Source organism: Crotalus tigris, unplaced genomic scaffold (genome assembly GCF_016545835.1).
Source record: "Crotalus tigris isolate CLP2741 ecotype Arizona unplaced genomic scaffold, ASM1654583v1 scf7180000018301.7375997, whole genome shotgun sequence".
Taxonomy (NCBI): domain Eukaryota; kingdom Metazoa; phylum Chordata; class Lepidosauria; order Squamata; family Viperidae; genus Crotalus; species Crotalus tigris.
In genome coordinates this window covers 6,060,476-6,081,816 of record NW_024096931.1, presented here as the reverse complement: position 1 = coordinate 6,081,816, position 21,341 = coordinate 6,060,476, and the positions used below count along the sequence as shown (strand labels likewise).

General features: G+C 45.2%; 1 protein-coding gene across 5 annotated transcripts in view; it reads right to left on the bottom strand.

Annotated features, from left to right (window-relative positions):
* Nucleotides 1-21,341, bottom strand: part of LOC120310903 (cytoplasmic phosphatidylinositol transfer protein 1-like) — a 63,096-nt gene that overhangs the window by 19,827 nt on the left and 21,928 nt on the right. For all 5 annotated transcript variants that reach the window (XM_039349836.1, XM_039349835.1, XM_039349839.1 and 2 more), the window contains exon 3: nucleotides 9,542-9,690. In XM_039349836.1, the coding sequence (XP_039205770.1) occupies nucleotides 9,542-9,690 (149 nt within the window). The remainder of the gene's footprint in view (nucleotides 1-9,541; nucleotides 9,691-21,341) is intronic.

Genomic DNA, 21,341 nt, shown 5'->3' with positions numbered 1-21,341 from the left:
TTAAAATTAATTCTCGCAGTCAGTTAGAGCTAAGATATAAGCAACTCGCACTGTTAGAAATAGAACAGATGAACAGAAACAGGCTGTTCTACTCAAAAGAGTGGGGGGGGGGCTGCCACATGGCTTAGGAAGGCAATGTTACACCAGAAGGCTTGAGCATCTTCCTTTTCATACCTAGACTTGTTTTTTGAACCACTGCAGTAGATGACATTCTTGGATTATTGGTTTATACACCCGTCAATAAATATTATATATAGTTGGTGGCCCCAATCTAAGTGGTTCGTTCCTGCACATGGGCGGTTGGACTTTTGATCAGCTTAAGATACTTATTTTAGGGAATTTCTCTTCCCTCTTTCAAAAAAGGCAAAGATAAAAGCTTCATTGATTGATTACGTGCCATCAAGTCGGTGTAGACTCTTAGCCACCATATAGATAGAGTTTCTCTAAGAAAATCTGTCCCCAACCTAGTCTTCCAACAGTGAAGATCTTCCAATTCATTGCCATGGTAACTGAGTCTGTCCATCTTCCTGCTGGTCATCCTCTTCTCCTCTTTTCTTCACATCTCCACATTAATGCCTGCATAATGTCCAGAGTAAGAGCCTGGTCATTTGTGCCTTGAGTGAGAACTCTGGGTTGATTTGTTCAATGGACCATGTATTTGTTTTCTTGGCTGCCCATGGTCTTCTCAGGAGTCTTCTCAACCCCCAAAGTTCAACGCATCAATATTCTTCTTATCCTGCTTCTTTAAAGTCCAACTTCCACTTCCCATAGAGTATCCCTGAGAGCCAGTCTGGCCTAGTGGTTAAGGCACCGGGCTAGGAACTGGGAGACTGTGAGTTCTAGTCCAATTTTAGGCATGAAAAATAAGCTGGGTGACTTTGGGACAATCACCAGGAGCTAGTGAATTCTAGTTCTGCCTTAGGCATGAAAGCTGGCTGGGTGACTTTGGGCCAGTCCAGGAGATGGTGAGTTCTAGTCCTGCCTAAGGCATGAAAGCCAGCTGGGTGACTTTAAGCCAATCCAGGAGACGGTGAATTCTAGTTCTGCCTTAGGCATGAAAGCTGGCTGGGTGACTTTGGGCCAATCCAGGAGACGGTGAATTCTAGTTCTGCCTTAGGCATGAAAGCTGGCTGGGTGACTTTGGGTCAATCACCAGGAGATGGTGAATTCTAGTACCACCCTAAGCACGGAAAGGAAGATAATGCATGGTTTTCCTGATGACCTCATGAACATTTCTATGCAGTTTTCTTGACAACAATATCTGTATTAACCTTTTTGAAGATTTTTTTTTAAAAAAACTCTGTATCTCTTGGAATTCTTGGTTGTCCCATCCAGGGAGATGTTCTCGGGTGACAGATGGTGGGCGAGGAAGCAAGAAAAGCCTGTGCTGATGATGTTACCTAGTTTGGGTAATGAAACATCTGCAAGAAAACAACCAAGAGAAGAGAGCACCAAAGACCCCCCCCCCCCGAAAAGATTCTACTTGGTCATCCAGAAAAACAAGGACACTGTGATTCTCCTACTTTCTCTTTCCAACTGTTGCCTGGAATCAACCCTGCCAGATAACAATCCGTGAGCCCACCACCCTCTTGGGTCTTCCTCTGTGCATCTCTTCTGCAGGACTGAGCTGAGATGCCTCTTCACGGGCATCTCTTCTGCAGGACTGAGCTTGTGGCATCTGATCTAGTTCCTTCACTCCTGGGGATGGGACCAGGCTGCTAGGAACTGATCCTTCTTTGACGATCCTGTCTGCCTTCACCATAGCAACTTTATATTTCAACACACCGATTTTTCTGACAAGGGGTTCTGCAGGTCTCTTCCCATTCCTCCTGGTTCCTATTGGAAATTAGTCAAGTCTGCTTTAGCTATCTGACATCAGCCAACGTTGACTAGGGGCTTCCAAGACAACGCCAAGGGAAAATGGCTGAAATTCTCCACTGGCAGCTCTCCACGTTGAAGGGCTCCATTTCAGAAAGGTTCTGCTTTGCTGTGCTGTCACCTGCCAGCTGGATTTTTACAGGGAGAAATGAGCTGCGTTTTCCTATCAGTCAATTATTCCTGTTCAGTTTTGTCTTCTATAAATAGAATTCCCTTAGGAGAAGAGTCGTGAGAACACAGTCTAAAAATACAACTGTTCCGCACATGGACAGCTCTAGCGATGGCCAACTGGTTTTGATGGGTCTTGCAAAGAGACAGATCCATGCTGGTGGGGTGTGAGTGAGGAACCAGGGGCTCATATTCCAGGTCATCAAGCAAACCAGCCAAAAATTGGGAAGCCGAGTTTAAGCCAGCTGGGAGAAACGCCTGGGGCTTCAGCTCAAATGCAATTGCAAGGTAAAAATCTGCTTATATCCATGTAAGCTGGGAGGAAAGGACAAAGGTAAACAGAGAGAGAGAGACTGACAGGCTAATCCTAAATTCAATTGTAGGTTCGAGAGCCTGCATTTAAATGGATTTAGCCCAACTGAACCTTGCAGGCATCGTGCATTTGGAACTGGGAGGGAGTTAATACGAAATGACAGGGGTGGCTATTGAAAAAGAGGATGGGAATAAATCAAAACCTGATAAAGAGGGATGCCCAGCTTGGTCCAAGGTAGGCTGCAAAGCCCTGCTTCCTATGAGCCCAAACGTGGCATGGATTCAGGGTCACCCAAGGATAACAATCAGAGCCCGGTGCTACACGATGCCTCAAAGGGGGGGGGGGAAGCAGCAGTGACTATCATTTCAGGCAATAGCTATGGTCAACTGGTTAGGGGTCCTCCTCCCCACCCAGGCAGTGCACTCTCCTTCATTCATGGGCAGGGCTTGGCTTTGATAAGGAGGAGCACCCTGGAACAAGGAAGGAGGTTAAAAAGAAGGCCCTCATTTCCAACAAAGCCTCAGGACAATCTAGAAGACACAATTTGAAGGAGGTTAGGGAGAAGACCCTCCGCTCATTTCCTAAGAACAACAAAGCCTCAGGACAATCTAGAAGACACAACATGGAAGGAGGTTAAGGAGAAGACTCTCCACTCATTTCCTAAGAACAACAAAGCCTCAGGACAATCTAGAAGACACAACGTGGAAGGAGGTTAAGGAGAAGACTCTCCACTCATTTCCTAAGAACAACAAAGTCTCCGGACTTCTAGAAGACACCACATGGAAGGTTAAAAAGAAGACCCTCTGTTCATCTCCTAAGAACAACAAAGCCTCAGGACTTCTAGAAGAGACAACATGGAAGGAGGTTAAGGAGAAGACCCTCTGCTCATTTCCCAAGAACACAGCCTCAGGGTATCTAGAAGACATACAGTAACCTGGAAGGAGTTTAAGGAGATGACCCTCCTCTCATTTCCTCATTCATTGCTGAAAGAGAGAGCTGAAGAAGGAACTATCAACCAGCAGTTGTGAGCACAAACTTCTCCAACTTGATATCCTGTAGTTGCATGGACAAGGATCCCATACAGCAGGAGGATGGGAGCTGTAACCCCTGTATGGTGCTGAATCAAGAGCTGATAAAGTTACCCAGAGACTTCCCATCGTGAATAATTTTTCCCTGAAGCTCCTAGGGAAGGTTCAAAAATCCCCCTTTCCCCCACAGTGGTTGTCAGAAACAGGCTCACCCATCATGACAAGAGGTCCCACTGTTGAGTTAGTGGGGCTCTTTGGTATGACCTAAAAAGAGTCCCCTCTCCAGGTCATAGAAAGAAGGTTGATCTTGACCCAGCCAGTGTTGTCAACTTCATTGAGTCAATTAGCTCAAACAACTTCTCCTGGAAAGTAAAACATTATTGATCTAGGACTTGCAACCAGAAACAGAGAGAGGAAGAAGACTGGAAACTGAGAAATTGAAAGTATAAATGAGGCCCAGAAGGAATCATTTTTCTTCCCTTATCTGCTGCAAATGCTCACTGCTTTCAAGGATGACATCTCCTCGACAAGGTTCAAGCCAACGCTGGCTAATGGGGGGGAGGGGGGAGAGGGGGAGAGCAGACCGTTATGACCACATCCTATCAATAAATCAAGAGATTTGGCTGCATCTATAGTTGCTCTGTAAAGTTAAGTAGAGCCAAAGGAGGAAATTGAACAATTGAGACTCTAGAAAGAGTACAGAGAAGAACAACAAAGATGATTAGGGAACTGGAGGCTAAAACATATGAAGAATGGTTGCAGGAATTAGGTATGTCTACTTTAATGAAAAAAAAAGGACTAGGGATGACGTGATAGCAATGTTCCTGTATTCCAGGGGCTGCCACAAAGAAGAGAGGGACAACCTATTTTCCAAAGCAGCAGAAGGCAAGACAAGAAACAATGGATGGAAACTCATCAAGGAGAGAACCAATTAAAACTAAGGAGAAATTTTCTGACAATGAGAACAATTAATCAACGGAACAGCTTGCCTTCAGAAGTTGTGGGTGCTCCAACACTGGATATTTTAAAGAAGAGATTGGACAACCATTTGTCCGTAATGGTATATGGTTCCTGCTTGAGCAGGGGGCTGGACTAGAAGACCTCCAAGGTCTCTTTCAATTCTGTTATCCAGAATGGGCAAAAAAACTGCAAGAGGTAGGAAGCAACAGCTTAGGAGGGGCAGGAAGAGACATGTATTTATTTTGAGCATATTCCCTGTCCAGCTGCTACAACTGAAGAACAGAACGTGTTTGGCATCCTTCGAAAGACTGGCCCCATTCCTTTGAATTAAATTAAAATGAAAAAAAAAATTAACATCTTCATTTGGGGTTAAAAAAAAAAGGTCAGAATTTTAAGAGAGCACCAATTCTTTTGAAATTTCAAAAAAACTTGTCTAGTTATGTCCAAGTCATCGTGGTCTTTGAAAGATTTCCCAGTCCTAGAACATTTGGGGGAAATATAAGGGCAACACACAAAAGCTTTCATGAGATGGCCCTCAGGACACAATGAAGTTGCAAGAGGCTGGAAGAGGGTGTGATCTGAGGAGACAAGTGTATAAGGAACAACTGAACACGTCACCAGTGAATGTTCTGCTGTGTAGAAAATATTCATTCAGTTCAGGGTGCATTAAGAATAACAGAATAACAGAGCTGGAAGGGGCATTGTAGGTCTTCTAGCCCAACCCCCTGCTCAAGCAGGGAAACCCACACCATTTCAGACCAATGATTGTTCTTAAAAACCTCCAGCGTTGGAGCACTCACAACTTCTGGAGGCAGGTTGTTCCACTGGTTAATTGTTCTCACTGTCTGGAAATTTCTCCTTAGTTCTAGGTTGCTTCTCTCCTTGATTATTTTCCATCCGTTGCTTCTTGTCCTGCTTTCTGGAGAATAGGTTGACCCCCTCTTCTTTGAAGCTATCCTTTCAAAGAAGGTTATCGAGAAAGGGAAGAAATTTAGAAATTTAGGTCTGTCTGAAAAAGTTGAAGGAGCTGAATATGTTTTCCCCAGAGAAGGAAAACTAAGAGATTAGAAATGAGCTTTTCTAATCCCAGAAATATTATCTTATAGAAGAAGGAACATCTAGCTTAGGATATGAAGGCACCAATCTCACCTATTCAAATCTAGGAGAACCTCTTGAAACTCAACAGCAGAAGAAACATATGTTCTGGAGAATAAGAGAAATGTTGACAATGTGTCCAATTACTTAGATCAGTGGTTCTCAACCTGTGGGTCGGGACCCCATTTGGGGTCGAACGACCATTTCACGGGGGTCGCCAAACAATGCAGTCCGCCATTTTTTCCCCCTTTTCCTTAGCTGTGCTCCTCCCTTTTATTCTATTGGCTTTTGAAAGCCAATAGAATAGACTCTCTTGAATAGAGTCTAATTCTACTGGCTTTCAAAAGCCAATAGCAATTGCCCAGGCTGTCTCTGCCCTGCTGAGCCTGCCAAAAGTCCCATTCTGCAAACAGTGCTGCACCAGTTGAGTAGTCCTCGACTTACGACCGGTTGCGGGTCGCGGCATTAAAAAGGTTGAGAACCACTGACTTAGATGGAAGGGTGGGTTATTCTTCCTGGTGGACTTCAACCAGAAAATCGGCCATTATCATTTGGGGATTATTCTAATTTCCTGCACCAAAGAGATGAATGGGCCAGATGGAACACAGAAGTTGCCCTATATTTTGCCTGATTATTTGTCCACATTCTGTAGTGATGGAAGTTCTCTAGGTACCCAACAAGAAAACTTTCCTAGGAGATACTGAGGATAGAACCAAGGACTTTTTCCTCAGTGACTATAATGAGTCACTTAAAGGGTGATGATAAGACAGCATATGTAAATGTGGTTTGGTGTCTTACCAGGATGTCATTCCCATCTCCAAAATGAATGGTTCCTTCTTGGTGGTGGGAATTGAACTTTTCAGCCTTCTAGTTAGTCAGCATAAAACATTCAGTCCTTGATTTACCCTGGATATCATTTCAGGTTTATTCTGGATTAAACATGGATGTTTTTAGGCATGCAAGAACTGGGCATGGCTAGTCTAGTGAAGAGAAGGACCAGGGGTGACATGATAGCACAGTTCTAATATTTGAGGGTCTGCCACAGAGAGAAGGAGATCAACCAATTTTCCAAAGCATCCGAAGGCTGGACAAGGAACAATGGATGGAAACAGATCAAAGAGAGATTCAACCTAGAAATAAGGAGAAATTTCCCGACAGTGAGAACAATCAACCAATGGAACAGATTGCCTTCAGAAGTTGTGGGTGCTTCCATCACTGGAAGCTTTCAAGAAGAAAGTGGACAGCCACTTGTCAGAAATGGCACGCAATTCTCAGTTCTGGCTTTGCATTCCTGCATTATGCTCGACTTCTAATAAAACTATGCCTTCCTCAACAAATGGAGCCAAGGATCATTTCTGCTTAGATGTTAGATCACGTGAAGTATTAATACCACTCTTCAATGCCTTGGTAAGGCCACACTTGGAATATGGCATCCAGTTTTGGTCACCACGATGTAAAAAAGATGCTGAGACTCTAGAAAGAGTCCAGAGAAGAGCAACAAAGATGATTAGGGGACTGGAGGCTAAAACATATAAGAAACGGTTGTTGGAACTGGGGATGTCTAGTTTAACGAAGAGAAGGACAAGGGGGGACATGATAGCAGTATTCTAATATCTCAGGGGCTGCCATAAAGAAGAGAGAATTAAGCTATTTTCCAAAGCACCTGAAGGCAGGACAAGAAGCAACGGGTGAAAACTGATCAAAGAGAGAAGCAACCTAGAACTAAGGAGAAACTTCCAGACAGTGAGAACAATTAACCAGTGGAACAGCTTGCCTCCAGAAGCAGTGAGTGCTCCAACACTGGAAGTTTTTAAGAAGAGACTGGACAGCCATTTGTCCGAAATGGTGTAGGGTTTTCTGCCTGAGCAGGGGGTTGGACTAGATGACCTCCAAGGTCCCTTCCAACTTTACTACTATTACCTATTACGTTTAACAATCAGGGTACAGCCGATTATCTCCAAAGCAACTTAGATGATTCTGCTAATGCTGATGGTCCTACGTATCAACAAGTAGTCTGTCCAATGTGAAAAGAGGAGAGATGGTCTTCTGGATGACGATTTCCATGAATCCCATCCAGCAGAGCTACGGGTCCAAGATCTCTGGCAATGGGGAACTTGCCCACCTGTCCACCAAGTATCTCTTGAAACAATTTACTCGTTCTGCAAAATGTGCAGATTTGCACGAGAGCTTCAAAGCAGAGAGGTGGTAGAAAGGAAAGGGGAAACAGACAGTTGGTGGAATATTTAACAGGCTAGAATCCTGCAAAACCCAACCTGGAGCAAGCATCAGATTTCCTGACAGGTTAATTGGAAAGCAGATAACAAATGGATATTGGAGAAAAGCAAACTCTGCATCAGTTGGAGAGTAGAGAAGAAGAATGATGGTTAGTAGCCGGGATTCAGTCTTGGGAGAAAGTCTATAACATGAATTAAGGTGCCCTAGGCAACCTTCAACCCCAGGGCTGCCTATTGGTAGTGTCTCAGAACTATTTTATTATTATTAAAGAAACTAATTTGATGTTGAACCTTATAACAGCTGCAAGACTATTGGTGGGGCAATATTGGAAGAAAAATGTATTGCCTACTTTGGAAGAATGGATACTTAAAGTTTCTAATTTAGCAGAAATGGCGAAAATCTCCGCCTATTTGAAGGATCAGTTACAAGAAAAATATATTATGATTTGGAGAAGATGGATTGATTACATTCAGAAGAAATATGAGATTGAAAAGTATTATCTTGCTTTTGAGTAGATTTTAGATAATTATTAATAGTTTTAATTATCTTATTATCTTTGATTTAATTTGTTAATATTTGTTTGGAGAAGGAGTTAAAGTGTGTTATGGTTTTGTTTGATAGTATAGTTGGTTTATGTTAGTTAGATTATGCTTGTTTATTTTATTTTTTATCCTGTAATCGGCTCTGGGAAGTGGGGGAGGGGGGAAGGGGTGGGGGTGGGGGTTATATTGTAATAAATTTATCAAACTTTTAAATAAAAAAAAGAACTATTTTATTATTTTATTTTATTTTTTTGCAAATGGTAGTAGCATTTCTAAAGGTCAACATCCCACCATCGTTAAGGCCGAAATACGAGAGCATGAAGTCAAAGGAGCCTTGGTGGAGTTGAACCACCGGTGGGCAGCAATTGGCTGCAGGAAAAGAAATAGGAAAAGGGAAGGGAGGGAGAGGAAGAAGGAGAGGGAAAAGAAAGGGAAGGGGAAGAGAAGGAGGTAGAGGGAAAGGAGGGAGTGAAAGGGAAAATGAAAGGGACAGAGGAGGGGAAAGAGGAAAGAAAAGGAAGAAGGGGAAGAGGAAAGGGGAAAAGAAGGAGGAAAGAAAAGGGGAAGTAGAAGGAAAGGAGAATAAGGAAAGAAGGGTTCAAATATAATGGAAAGGAAGCAAAGGAAACAGATCTAATGGCAAGGCAAGGCAAGGCAAGATCTTGCCCATCCACCTCATAGCATGACCCCTCCTTAACTCACTGCTTTCCCTGCACCAGTGATGGCGAACCTTTTAGAGACCAAGTGCCCAAAAACCACCCCCCAACCCCGTCCCCACTCTGCCCTGCCCACTGGGCCACCCACCACCTCCACGGCCCGCCACAGATCACCCAGGCAGCCCAGCAGCGCCATGGCAGCCATGCCCTCTGCCCATGCCCCGCAGCATCATCTGCGCACAACGGGGTGCAAGGGCGGAGTCTTGTGCCCGCTGCCCGGCTAACATGTCCTTGGCTGCGCTGCTTCGCATGGGCCGTGCCCAGGGGCGACTCTCCTCTGGGGGGCTGCTGGTGAGGAGGGGGCCATGGGAGGAGGCGGGCTTGGGTGCATGTGTGCCCACAGAGAGGGCTCCGAGTGCTGCCTCTGACACCCGTACCATACGTTCGCCACCACTGCTCTACACCAACACAATGTGTTGCATTGCTCCATAAACAGAATACACTTAATACACCTCCTTCCTCTCCCGGGTATACATTAAGAAACTCCTAATCTGCCTTGCAGGGCTAACGCAACGGCATGATTCCCCTTGAGCAAAGTTGCCCGCAATAGAGAGGAAGAAGAGAGCCCGGAAACCATCCCTTGAAACGTGGCTGGAGCATCCTCACCTGGACAGGTGGACCCGCTTCTCGGTGAACTGGCCGGGGCCGTGGATGGGGTCCTCGTGGGGCTCGTTTTTCATCACTTCCACCCCTTCTCCTCGGTCGCTCTCCTGATGGCTGTGCTTACTGATGGTGTACAGCTGCCCGACTCGGTACTGTTGAGGAGAGGAGACCACAAGGAAAGCCACCGTGAAGGGGTTTGTGCAAAGGGGAAGGGTGGGGGAGGAGGAGGAGGAGGAGGAGGAGGATAGACTGAACCCTTCCAGGGATACAGGTAATTCTCGACTTATGACCATAACAGCTCCCAGACTTTCTGTTGCTAACCGAGAACAGTTATTAAGTGAACTTTCCCCCATTTTACGACCTGCAGTTGTTAAGTTAGTAACACGGTTGTTAAGTGAATCCGGCTTCCCCCATTGACTTTGCTTGTCAGAAGGTCACAAAAGGGGATCATGTGGCCCCCCCCCAGGACACAGCCACCGTCATAAATACGAGTCATTTGCCAAGCCTCTGGATTTTGATCACATGATCGTGGGGAGGCTGCAGTGCAAGAACTGTAAATGTGAAAATGGTCATAAGTTAACTTTTTTCGGCGCCGTTGTAAGTTTGAACGGTCACTAAATGAACGTGTGTAAGTTGAGGAATACCTGTATTCTCTCTGCCATGAGAATTTACAATAATGAACCATCTGCCTGGGGTTTCATCAGCCCAGACAGGGAAACATACCCAGATGAGCTAATTCTACAGGGAGCGCTCGATTTATAACCCTAAATTGCACTCCCAATTTCTATTGCTAAGTGAGACATTCGTTAAGTGAATCTTGATGCATATTACGACCTTTTTTGCCCCAGTCATTAAGTAAATCACTGCAGTTGTTAAGTTACTGGCATGGCTGTTAAGTGAATTTGGCTTAGAATACGAATAATTGGGTTAGAAGGGACCTTGGAGGTCATCCAGCTCAGGGCTTTTCAACCTTTTCACCCACTGTACCACTTTTAGGATATGGCAACATCCGAGGACCACCAGTTGCCTAGCAAGGTGTCAAAAACTTGATGACCAAAAAAAAAAAAAAAAAAAAGGGAAAACAGGAGAGCGAAAGACCACGATCGCACACCAATTGACATATTGGCGCAGCAAGGGACTACGACGATTGGACGCATGGAAGAGCAGACCAGACTTACAAACTCCAGGAAAGGACATTGAACGAACACGACCAACAATGCTGGCACAGCAGAGAGATTGCGAGCTAGAACAACAGCACTGCATGTGGGGGATACACCTAAGCAAGACAGTGGGGAGGATAGTCAGGTGGCGACCTCAAGATCGGGCTCCACAAGATGAACATTTTAGGTGGGTGGGGCATGTTGGGAGAGGCAGAGCAGTAAAATTCAAACGGATGTCGGTTAGCATAGCAGAAACAAGATTGATGCAGCCAATCGTAGGTATGCAGGGGATGAACAGACCTATGATACGCTCATTGTATAAATCTTAAGCTTCCCAAAGACTATAAGGATGAGCATTCCCAGATCCTGGCTTCTACTTTGACAACATCAGCAGCTGCTGTCAAAAGCTTAGTTCTTAATAAAATTTTTAGCCTCGGAGATCAACGTTTTTAGTAGTTTCTTTCTATTATGAATATACCTGAGACTTGCATTTTTAAAATAATTTTATATGTATTTGTATTGTTGTTGTTGTTAATTGCGAAGTTGTGTCCAACCCATCGCGACCCCATGGGCAATGTTCCTCCAGGTCTTCCTGTCCTCTACCATCTTCTGGAGTCCATTTAAGTTCACACCTACTGCTTCAGTGACTGCATCCAGCCATCTCATTCTCTGTCGTCCCCTTCTTCTATTGCCCTCCATCTTTCCCAGCATTAGGCCCTTCTCCAGTGAGTTCTTCCTTCTCATCAGGTGGCCAAAGTATTTGAGTTTCAACTTCAGGATCTGGCCTTCTAAAGAGCAGTCAGGGTTGATCTCCTCTAGGACTGACCGGTTTGAACGTCTTGCAGTCCAGGGGACTCGCAGGAGTCTTCTCCAGCACCAGAGTTCAAAGGCCTCAATTCTTTGGCGCTCAGCCTTTCATGTATTTGTATATGTATATTGGTGAGTTCTGTCTAACAAAGTGTTCCTCTTCTCACTATGAAAGGATTTGATCATCAAATCAATGTCAACTCTTCACAGATGGATTTTCTCCGGAAGCATCCGTTCCTAACCTAGTCTTTCAACTCCTCCAGAAGTGCATTTATCGTCATTGTAACCAGTATCCTTCTTGCTGCTGGTTGTCTTCTTCCCTTTCAATCAGAATAACAGAGTTGGAAGAGACCTGGGAGGTCATCTAGTCCAATCCCCTGCCCAAGCAGGACGCCTATACCAAGCCAGAAAAATGGCTGTCCAGCCTCTTCTTAAAAACCTCCTGTGATGGAGCACCCACAACGTCTGGAGGCAAACTTAATTTTTCTCACTGTTAAGAAACTTCTCCTGGGTTCTAGGTTGCTTTTCTCCTTGGTTATTTTCCATCCATTTTCCATCCAGGAAATTTCTCCTTCGTTCTCGATTGGATCTCTGTCTTCCAGTGGTGATGATTGCACCCTTGGAAGAGTTGAAAGACCAGGTGAGGGACGGAAGGCTTCCATCCATTACTTAGTTTAAAGCTGGCGTATGTTTCTTTCCACTTTTTCTGGTTGATAGTCTCCAGAGAATTGGGTCTTCCATTAATGTGGATAATTTGATCCTTGTCATTTGTGCTTCTAATGAAAACTCTGGGCTGATTTTTTTTTTTAATGATCCAGTGGGGTTTTCCCCCCTTGGCAATCCATGGTCTTCTCAGGAGTCTTCTCCAATGCCACAGTTCAAAGTTCTCAGTACTCTTCCTCTCCCATTTCTTCAAAATCCAACTGTTGCTTTTGTAGAGCAGCGGTTCTCCACCTGTGGGTCGGGACCCCATTTGGGGTCGAACGACCATTTCACGGGGGTCGCCAAACAACGCAGACCGCCATTTTCCCCCCCTTTTCCTTAGCTGTGCTACTCCCTTTTATTCTATTGGCTTTTGAAAGCCAATAGAATAGACTCTCTTGAATAGAGTCTAATTCTATTGGCTTTCAAAAGCCAATAGGAATTGTCCAGGCTGTCTCTGCTCTGCTGAGCCCGCCAAAAGTCCCATTCTGCAAATGTTGCTGCACCAGTTGAGTAGTCCTCGACTTACGACCGGTTGAGTAGCCCTCAACTTACGACCGGTTGGGGGTCGCGGCATTAAAAAGGTTGAGAACCACTGTTGTAGAGTGTCACAGGGAGAATCACTGGATGCTTCTTCCTGAAGGCAAGGCCCGTATTTTGCAGAGAGAATTTTTTCCTCTGAAGCCTTCCTGCGAAGGGAATTGTTTCTCCAGAGTAAACACCACCTGCCCCAGAAAGCCATCAGCTGCCTTGCCGCAACCTGCGCGCCTGTTTGCCAAGCTCCGACCAACAACGGCAGCTGTGTTGAAATGAGCTACTTTTAGCCTGGCACACAGCAAAGAGGAGCGGAATGACTAAACACGCTGCCTGCCTCCAAGCCCACGTGAGCCCCTCCCAGCTATGGGGGACGGGGGGGGGAGGTTGGCTCAAGTTGTGCTTTGGCTCCAGAAGCTGCTTGCTTGCTGTGTGGTCCAAAGTTTGAAAGATGTAGAAAAGAAGCAGGAAATCAAATCAAAGATAATCAGCTCTCATCATGAACGCAAGCTCCAGTTTAAAGAAACATTTCCAAGGCAGACATCTTGATTCTGTTAAGGTCCCATCTCCAGTCATTTAGGAATGAAGGCTTCCTCAAGGAGTCACAGCCCAAGGACCCTCATACCGGCTAAAAAAGATAAATGTAAAGATTTCCCCCATCCAGTTGTGTCCCACTCTAGAGTACAACGCCCATCTCTGTCTCCTAGCTGAGGGCGCCAGTGTTATCCAAAGATGCTTCTGCTGTTATGTGGTTGGCATCTGTGGTGGGATACAGCCAGTTCGCACCGGTTCGGCAGAACCGGTAGCTAAATTTTGCTGAGTTTGGAGAACCAGCTGAATGCACACTGCTTCCAGAAGTCCCTTCTAGGCCTCAGAGGCCTGGAGGAGGCTTCCCCAGCCTAGAACGGCCCGCCGGAAGTGCGTGGATGCCACTTCCAGAAGTCCGTTCTAGGCCTCGGAGGCCCAGACCTGCATCCAATAAGAGAACTGTTTGTTCAGGTATTTGAATCCCACCACTGGTTGGCATGACTACATGCCAAGGTGTAAGGAACGCTGCTACCTTCCCACCAAAGTGGTACCTATTTATCTACTCGCCTTTACATGTTTTCAAACTGATAGATGAGCAGGAGCTGGGGCAAGGAATCAAAGAGCTGTGCCAAAATCAAAGTACATCACGGTCTAGCATCTTCTATGTCCAACTCAAAGAAAACAAAACACCTGGATTCCAACCCTGTGCCAGAAAATCAACATGCTGAGCTGAAATCTTTAGGACGGCTGAACTAGAACCAATCCGTCAAGCTGTCAAATAAAGGCTTCCACAATCTTGGGTGCTGTTGCAGAAAATACATGCCTGCACAACAGAAGCTTCTAGCTGCCTTCCCTTACAAGGGTATTAATTTTCTCTTAGGGGAAATGGAAGCTGCATTAGGGCAGTGGTGGCGAACCCATTGGCATGGGTGCCAGAGGTGGCACTCGGAGCCCTCTCTGTGGTCACACACATCGTCTCCCCAGCCCCGCCTCCTCCCACAGCCCCCTCCTCAAAAGCAGCCCCCCTGGAGGAGAGTTGCCCCTGGGCGTGGCCCACACGAAGCAGTGGAGCCAAGGACATGGTAGCAGGGCAGCGGGGACAAGACTCCGCCCTTGCGCCCTGTTATGCGCAGATGATGCTGCGGGGAAGGGGCGGAAGGCATGGCCGCCATGTGCTGCTGGGCTGCCTGGATGATCTGTGGTGGGCCGTGGAGGTGGTGGGTGGTCCAGTGGACAGGGCGGAGCAGGGACAGGGGTGGGGGGGCAGTTTTGGGGCACTCGGTCTCTAAAAGGTTCGCCATCACTGCACTAGGGCAATAACAAGCTTGCGTGATCCCATGTTGGCTAGCAGGTAATCCTCAACTTACCACTATAATGAAGCCTCCCCATTATTTATTTGTATCCCACCATTACTACCACTACTACTACTACTACTACTACTACTACTACTACTACTATTATTATTATTATTATTATTATTATTATTATTATTGATCATCGCACAGTCAGCCAGATGTTCAGACTGGATTTGGCATTTTGTCTACCTATCGAGTCCTTACCAAGGACCTGGGATATTATTATTATTATTATTATTATTATTATTATTATTATTATTGATCATCGCACAGTCAGCCAGATGTTCAGACTGGATTTGGCATTTTGTCTACCTATCGAGTCCTTACCCAGGACCTGGGATAGGCAGATGTGGATGTTTGATGGTATTACAGGTATCGTCGCAGGATGGAAGCAGTTCCTAGTAAGGCCGCCTTTTGCAATTGACTAATAGCGAATTTGTCAATGCCAATGGTGTTCAAGTGGTGCTCCAGTTGTTTTGGGATTGCACCCAAGGAGCCTATTACTATTGGTACTACCCTTGCTTGCTTTTGCCACAGTCTTTCTATTTCTATTTGTAGGTCTTTGTATTTTGTGATCTTCTCCAGTTCTTTCTCGTCTATTCTGCTACTACTACTACTATTATTATTATTATTATTATAGATCATCGCACAGTCAGCCAGATGTTCAGACTGGATTTGGCATTTTGTCTACCTATCGAGTCCTTACCCAGGACCTGGGATAGGCAGATGTGGATGTTTGATGGTATTACAGATATCGTCGCAGGATGGAAGCAGTTCCTAATAAGGCCGCCTTTTGCAATTGACTAATGGCGAATTATTATTATTATTATTATTATTATTTCTTATTGCAAATAACTCAAGGCAGTGAACATATCCAAATCCCTTCCTCCTATTTTCTCCTCAACAACCCTGTTAGGCTGAGAGAGGGGAACTGGCCCAAAGTCAACCAGCTGGCTTTCATGCTTAAGGCAGAACTAGAACTAACCATCTCCTGGCAATTGGCCCAAATTAACCCAGCTGGCTTTCATGCCTAAGGCGGGACTAGAACTCACAGTCTCCTGGTTATTGGCCCCAAGTCACCCAGCTGGTTTCCATGGCTAAGGTGGGACTAGAACTCACCGTCTTTTCCTTTTCAGTCTGGTGCCTTCACCACTAAGCCAAACTGGCTTTCTATTAAGGACATACGTCATCACAGTCATAAAGTGGGTCTCCCATGTAGCCGACCTGATTTTATGGCTTTTATTAAACAAGCTGAATACTTGCTATGGGACATTTTGGGCAAAAACATCGTAAATTGTGGTGACGTGACTACAGTATGCTAAGAACAGTGGCAAAGGCAGGCTGGTTGCCAAGCACCTATCTTGAGCTCATGTGACAATGGGGGGGGGAGGGCAGCCATCAGAACTTCAGAGCTGGGTTGTAAGTACCTCTTGGGGGGGGGGAATCTTCCTAACTTTGAACGGTCACTAAGCAACTGGTCATAAATCAAGGCCTACTTTATGCTTTCAGCAACTCATTGCAAGGAAGAAGAATCTGTAAACATGACAGCACCGCAAAGATTAGGTGGGGGAAGTAAAAAAAAAAACGAACCACGAAACAAGCACCATTAAGGAAACACACTCCAAAAAAGTAGACAAAGCTGAAGGGCGTTCGATGATGCTGTGATTCTGACACATTCAGGATCTGTAAACATCCCTGCTTGGTGTTTTGCCAAAGCTGGCCAATCTTTGCGTTACCCGAAGTTCACGGAGAAAAATAATAGAAAATCTGCTGGGCTGGTTCTTCTCCCTTGAAAAAGTGAGCCTGCTCAAATTCAAAAAATAAAATAAAATTGATTTTCTTTGCTCGGTTAAATAATGTGGGAGTGAGAAAAGGAGGCAGGCAAGGACAATCCTCCCGTAGAGTCATTATTTGATTGTTCTCCTCATGGTTCTTGTCATCCTGCTAATTACCAAAGATGTATTATCGGCACTTCAGTGGAATTGTCAGCTTTCTTTCAAAAACTCCACCCTGATGGCGCCTGGTTAATCAGCAGCCTCTGTCATCTGGAGCAGGCTGGGGGGGTGGGTGGGTATAACATGTTGACAAAGACCATGGGTGTCTGCAGGGATTCAAACGACCATCCACACCCCAACGGCCAAGTGACAGCAGCCGCGTTAGGTGTCCTGACATGACCTGCCAGTTGGGTGATGTAAATGCGCAGCTGTGGCCATTTTGACCACCGGATGCTTGATCTGGATTGCCTGTGGTGAGAATCCCCAACTTTTCTCATAACCTTGCCCCCTGGTTCAATGGCCCGATTTTTGTGTTGCCTTCTCCTTTCACCCCAAATGATGAAGGACCTATTTCAAATCATTCTGGTAAAAGTAGCATTTCCTCAACCATTAGGATGGACTTTCCAATGGAGCAGCTGATTTAGGCATGGAGATGTTGACTTTAGAAAGAGTGCAAAGGAGAGTGCAACCAAGATGATCAGGGGACTGAAGGCTAAAACATATAAAGAACGGTTACTGGAATTGGGTATGTCTAGTTTCATGAAGAGAAGGACGAGGGGGGACATGATAGCAATGTTCCAGTATTTGAGGGGCTGCCACAAAGAAGAGGGGGTCAACCTATTTTCCAAAGCACCAGAAGTCAAAACAATAGATGGAAACTAATCAGGGAGAGAAGCAACCTAGAAATAAGGAGAAATTTCCTGACAGTCAGACCAATAAAGCAATGGAGTGGCTTGCCTTCAGAGGTTGTGGGTCTTCTAGTCCAATCCCCTGCTCAAGCAGGAGACCCTATATACCATGAGGTTGTCAAATGGCTGTCCAATCTCTTCTTAACAACCTCCAATGATTGGGTACACACAACTTCTGGAGGCAGGTTGTTCCACTGGTTAATTGTTCTGACTGCCAGGAAATTTCTCCTTTTTTCTAGGTTGCTTCTCTCCTTGGTTAATTTCCATCCATTGCTTCTTGCCCTGCTTACAGGTACTTTGGAGAATAGGTTGATCCCACTCTTCTTTGTGGTAGCCCCTCAAATATTGGAAACACTGTTATTACGTCACCCCAGTTCTCCTCTTCATTAAACTAGATATACCCAATCCGTGCAACCTTTTTTCGTATGTTTTAGCCTCCAGTCCCCTAATCCTCTTTGTTGCTCTTCTCTGAACTCTTTCCAGAGTCTCAGCCTCTTTTTTGCATTGTGGCAACCAAAAAACTGGATGCAGTATTCTAAGTGTGGCCTTACCAAGGCCTTATAAAGTGGTACTAACACGTCACGTGGTCTCGATTCTAGCTCTAAATCACTCCGAACTTCTGAAAGATAATATAAAGCAATCAGATCCTGCAAGAACGGGAGGAAGGAATCTGAACCTCTAGCCTTCCGTACAGAAAGATTGCAATCTTTCTCTGAAGTGTGAATGTGTCACCCTCCTTTTTTTTTTCCTGCTAGTAACACCAGGACTGTTACTCTGGGGAGTCCTCCCAGCCCAATCTAAGTTAAACATTGAGTCAGGAAGCTGAAGACAAAGAAGAGTGTGTCAGGAATGAAAAAATAAAAAATCACGCCTGCCGCTGTGGAGCCTTTTGCTTCTTTGACTTCGGGAGGGGCACAGATCAGGATTCCCAAGTGGAGAAAAAGAGAAGGAATCTTAAGGTCAAGTTTCTAGTCCTCATGGTGGTAAAGGGCTGTCGGGGAGAAGGAACAGAGCTTCTGCCACTGTGTGGCTTAGTGGGTGAAAACATGACAATTGCAGAGCTCCTGGATTTTGTTCTACTTCTGCAGTTAGTCCTTAACTTTGGCCGTAACTCACTGCAGTCGTAAGTCGAGGGACCACATGACCAGACACTATATAAATTCTAAATAAAATGCCGGTGGGCCAAGGGCCCAAATTTTGGAAAGGCTTTAATTTTATTTTATAGGTATTCCTATCAAATATTCCCGCTCTTAGATTTTTTTTTTAATAATATCAAACAGCATTTGTGGTTGATTTACTGTATAAAGGAGGGGTTTACTTATATGTCATCCAACCATATATATCCAACCTTATAGCTCATCCTCTTTTATTTTATTTTTCTTTGTTACGTGAACTATAAAAGGGGATGTGAGCTAAGGATCAGGGCTCTCCCTTTGAAAGAGAGGAATCCCTTTGGTCTGAAAAGTCTGATAAATTGGAATAAAATAATCTTCCTGTCTTGGTTTGTCTCATTGGAAAATATGCGTGGCAAGGTAACAACAACAGTAACAACAACAAAGCCTGGATAGTGGACGTGGCAGTGCCTGGAGACAGCAGAATAGACGAGAAAGAACTGGAGAAGATAACAAAATACAAAGACCTACAAATCGAACTAGAAAGACTGTGGCAAAGGCAAGCAAGGGTAGTATCAATAGTAATAGGCGCCTTGGGTGCAATCCCAAAACAACTGGAGCACCACTTGAACACCGTCCTCGGCATTGACAAATTCGCCATTAGTCAATTGCAAAAGGTGGCCTTATTAGGAACTGCTTCCATCCTGCAACGATACCTGTAATACCATGAAACATCCAGATCTGCCTATCCCAGGTCCTTGGGAAGGACTCGATAGGTAGACAAAAATGCCAAATCCAGTCTGAACATAATAATAATAATAAAGTTGGAAGGGACCTTGGAGGTCATCTAGTCCAATCCCCTGCTCAGGCAGGAAACCCTACACCATTTCGGACAAATGGCTGTCCAGTCTCTTCTTAAAAACTTCCAGTGTTGGAGCATTCACCGCTTCTGGAGGCAGGTTGTTCCGCTGGTTAATTGTTCTAACTGTCAGGAAGTTTCTCCTTAGTTCCAAGTTGCTTCTCTCCTTGATTAGTTTCCATCTGTTGCTTCTTGTCTTGCCTTCGGGCGCTTTGGAGACTAGCTTGACTCCCTCTTCTTTGGGGCAGCCCCTTCATTTGGCCTCCATTACATATGCATCAGTCAGGCCAAGCTCATCCTGAAATGATCCGGCACAATCTTTCTGTCCATTTGTCCTTCATAATAGAGGAAACCTCCAAATGGGAAACAAGATGTTCTAGAGCACAAAGCAGTGACTCAGCTCCGGTGCTAAGGAGCCCCTTCCTTAACAGGTTAAAAAAAATATTTTCGATGCCCTGCAGGGTCTGAAAAATCACAGATATCTAGGCAGGCTGGCAAGCACCCAGTCTGCCACACACATGCAAATAATATGAACCTGGTGCTAATTATATCCGAACACAATGTGCCCACGGGCCACTGCTTTCCAGAAAAGGCTCCACGTGGTTCAGTACAAGCTGTCCACCACTTTTGCGATACATTCGTCTCATGGGGAGCCACAGGAGAACAGAGCCCTTGGCTGTTATTAAAGCTTATTTCCTAATAAAGCCGCGCAGCTAACTTCACATTTGCATCTACTTTGGCAAAAAGCAACATCTCAACCTTGGGGGGAAAAAATGACAGAATAACAGAGTTGGAAGGGATCTTGGAGGTCTTCTAGTCCATAGGTTCTTAACCTGGGCGATATTGCCCCCCAGGGGGCGATTTCATTTTTCAGGGGGGGCGATGGAATGAAAAGGGGCGACGCGGGGGCAAAGGAACGAAAAGGGGGCGATATGGGAGCAATGGAGCAAGAAGTTTTGGGGACACTTTTGAGACTTTTTGTACAGTGAATCGCTGTATATCTGTCGTACAAAAACATCAGCTCGCTCACTATTAGTGGATTGAATTGTGTTTCCAAATGTTCCTCCAGCTAGCTTCAGTACAGAACACCGTACATATGTGAAGACGCATCGCTTATCTTCATGCACATTGCGCAGCAGCCTCTACCCATACAGTGGTGCGCCATTGGCCAGAATATGGGAGACATGGGAAAAAGACTGGAAATAAATTATTTGCATCGATATGTCCTGATGACAATTTTAAAGAAAACAAAACAAGGGTTTACATAAATGGAAGAATTATTTCCCATGTTGTGATTGAGAGGTTGTGTTGGGGGGGGGGGCGATGACAACTTCCTCATTGGCTCAAGGGGGCGATTCGTTCAAAAAGGTGAAGAACCACTGGTCTAGTCCACCCCCTTTTTCAAGCAGGAGACCCTATACCGTTCCGGACAAATGGCTATCCAATCTTATCTCCAAACCCTCCAGTGATGGAGCACCCACAACTTCTGGAGACAAGCCGTTCCACTGGTTAATTGTTCTCTATTCTGATTCTGATTGATTCTGATGCTGATGGATTATGTGCCAACAAGTTGGTGTCAACTCTGCAGTCCACACAGAGAGATTTTCTCTAGGAGGAGCTAGTCCCAACCTGGTCCTTCACATCTTCCAATGATGCCCCCATCACTACGGTCACTGGATCCATCCACCTGGCTCCTGGTTCTCCTTTCCTTCTCTTTCCTTCCACCCTTCTCAGCCGTAGAACATTTCCCAGGTCTTCATTTCACGTGCCCAAAGTAGCATCATTAAGAGTCTGGTTGTTTATGCCTGGAATGAGAACTCTGGATTGCTTTTGTGCGATGATGGATCGATTTGTCTTCTTGGCTGTCCATGCTCTTCTCAGGCATCTCTTCCAACATCAAGGGTGTCAATGCACTTTGTAGCCTACTTTTCATTGGCCCCTTTTGTTTAGCTTTAAACAGTGAGCCCATTTCCAAGATAATTCCAAATATAAGAAGGTGGGTGACTAGATCAAAATGTTGAGGAGCGAAAAGAGACTCTTGTAACAGGTTATCCAGACTCTTT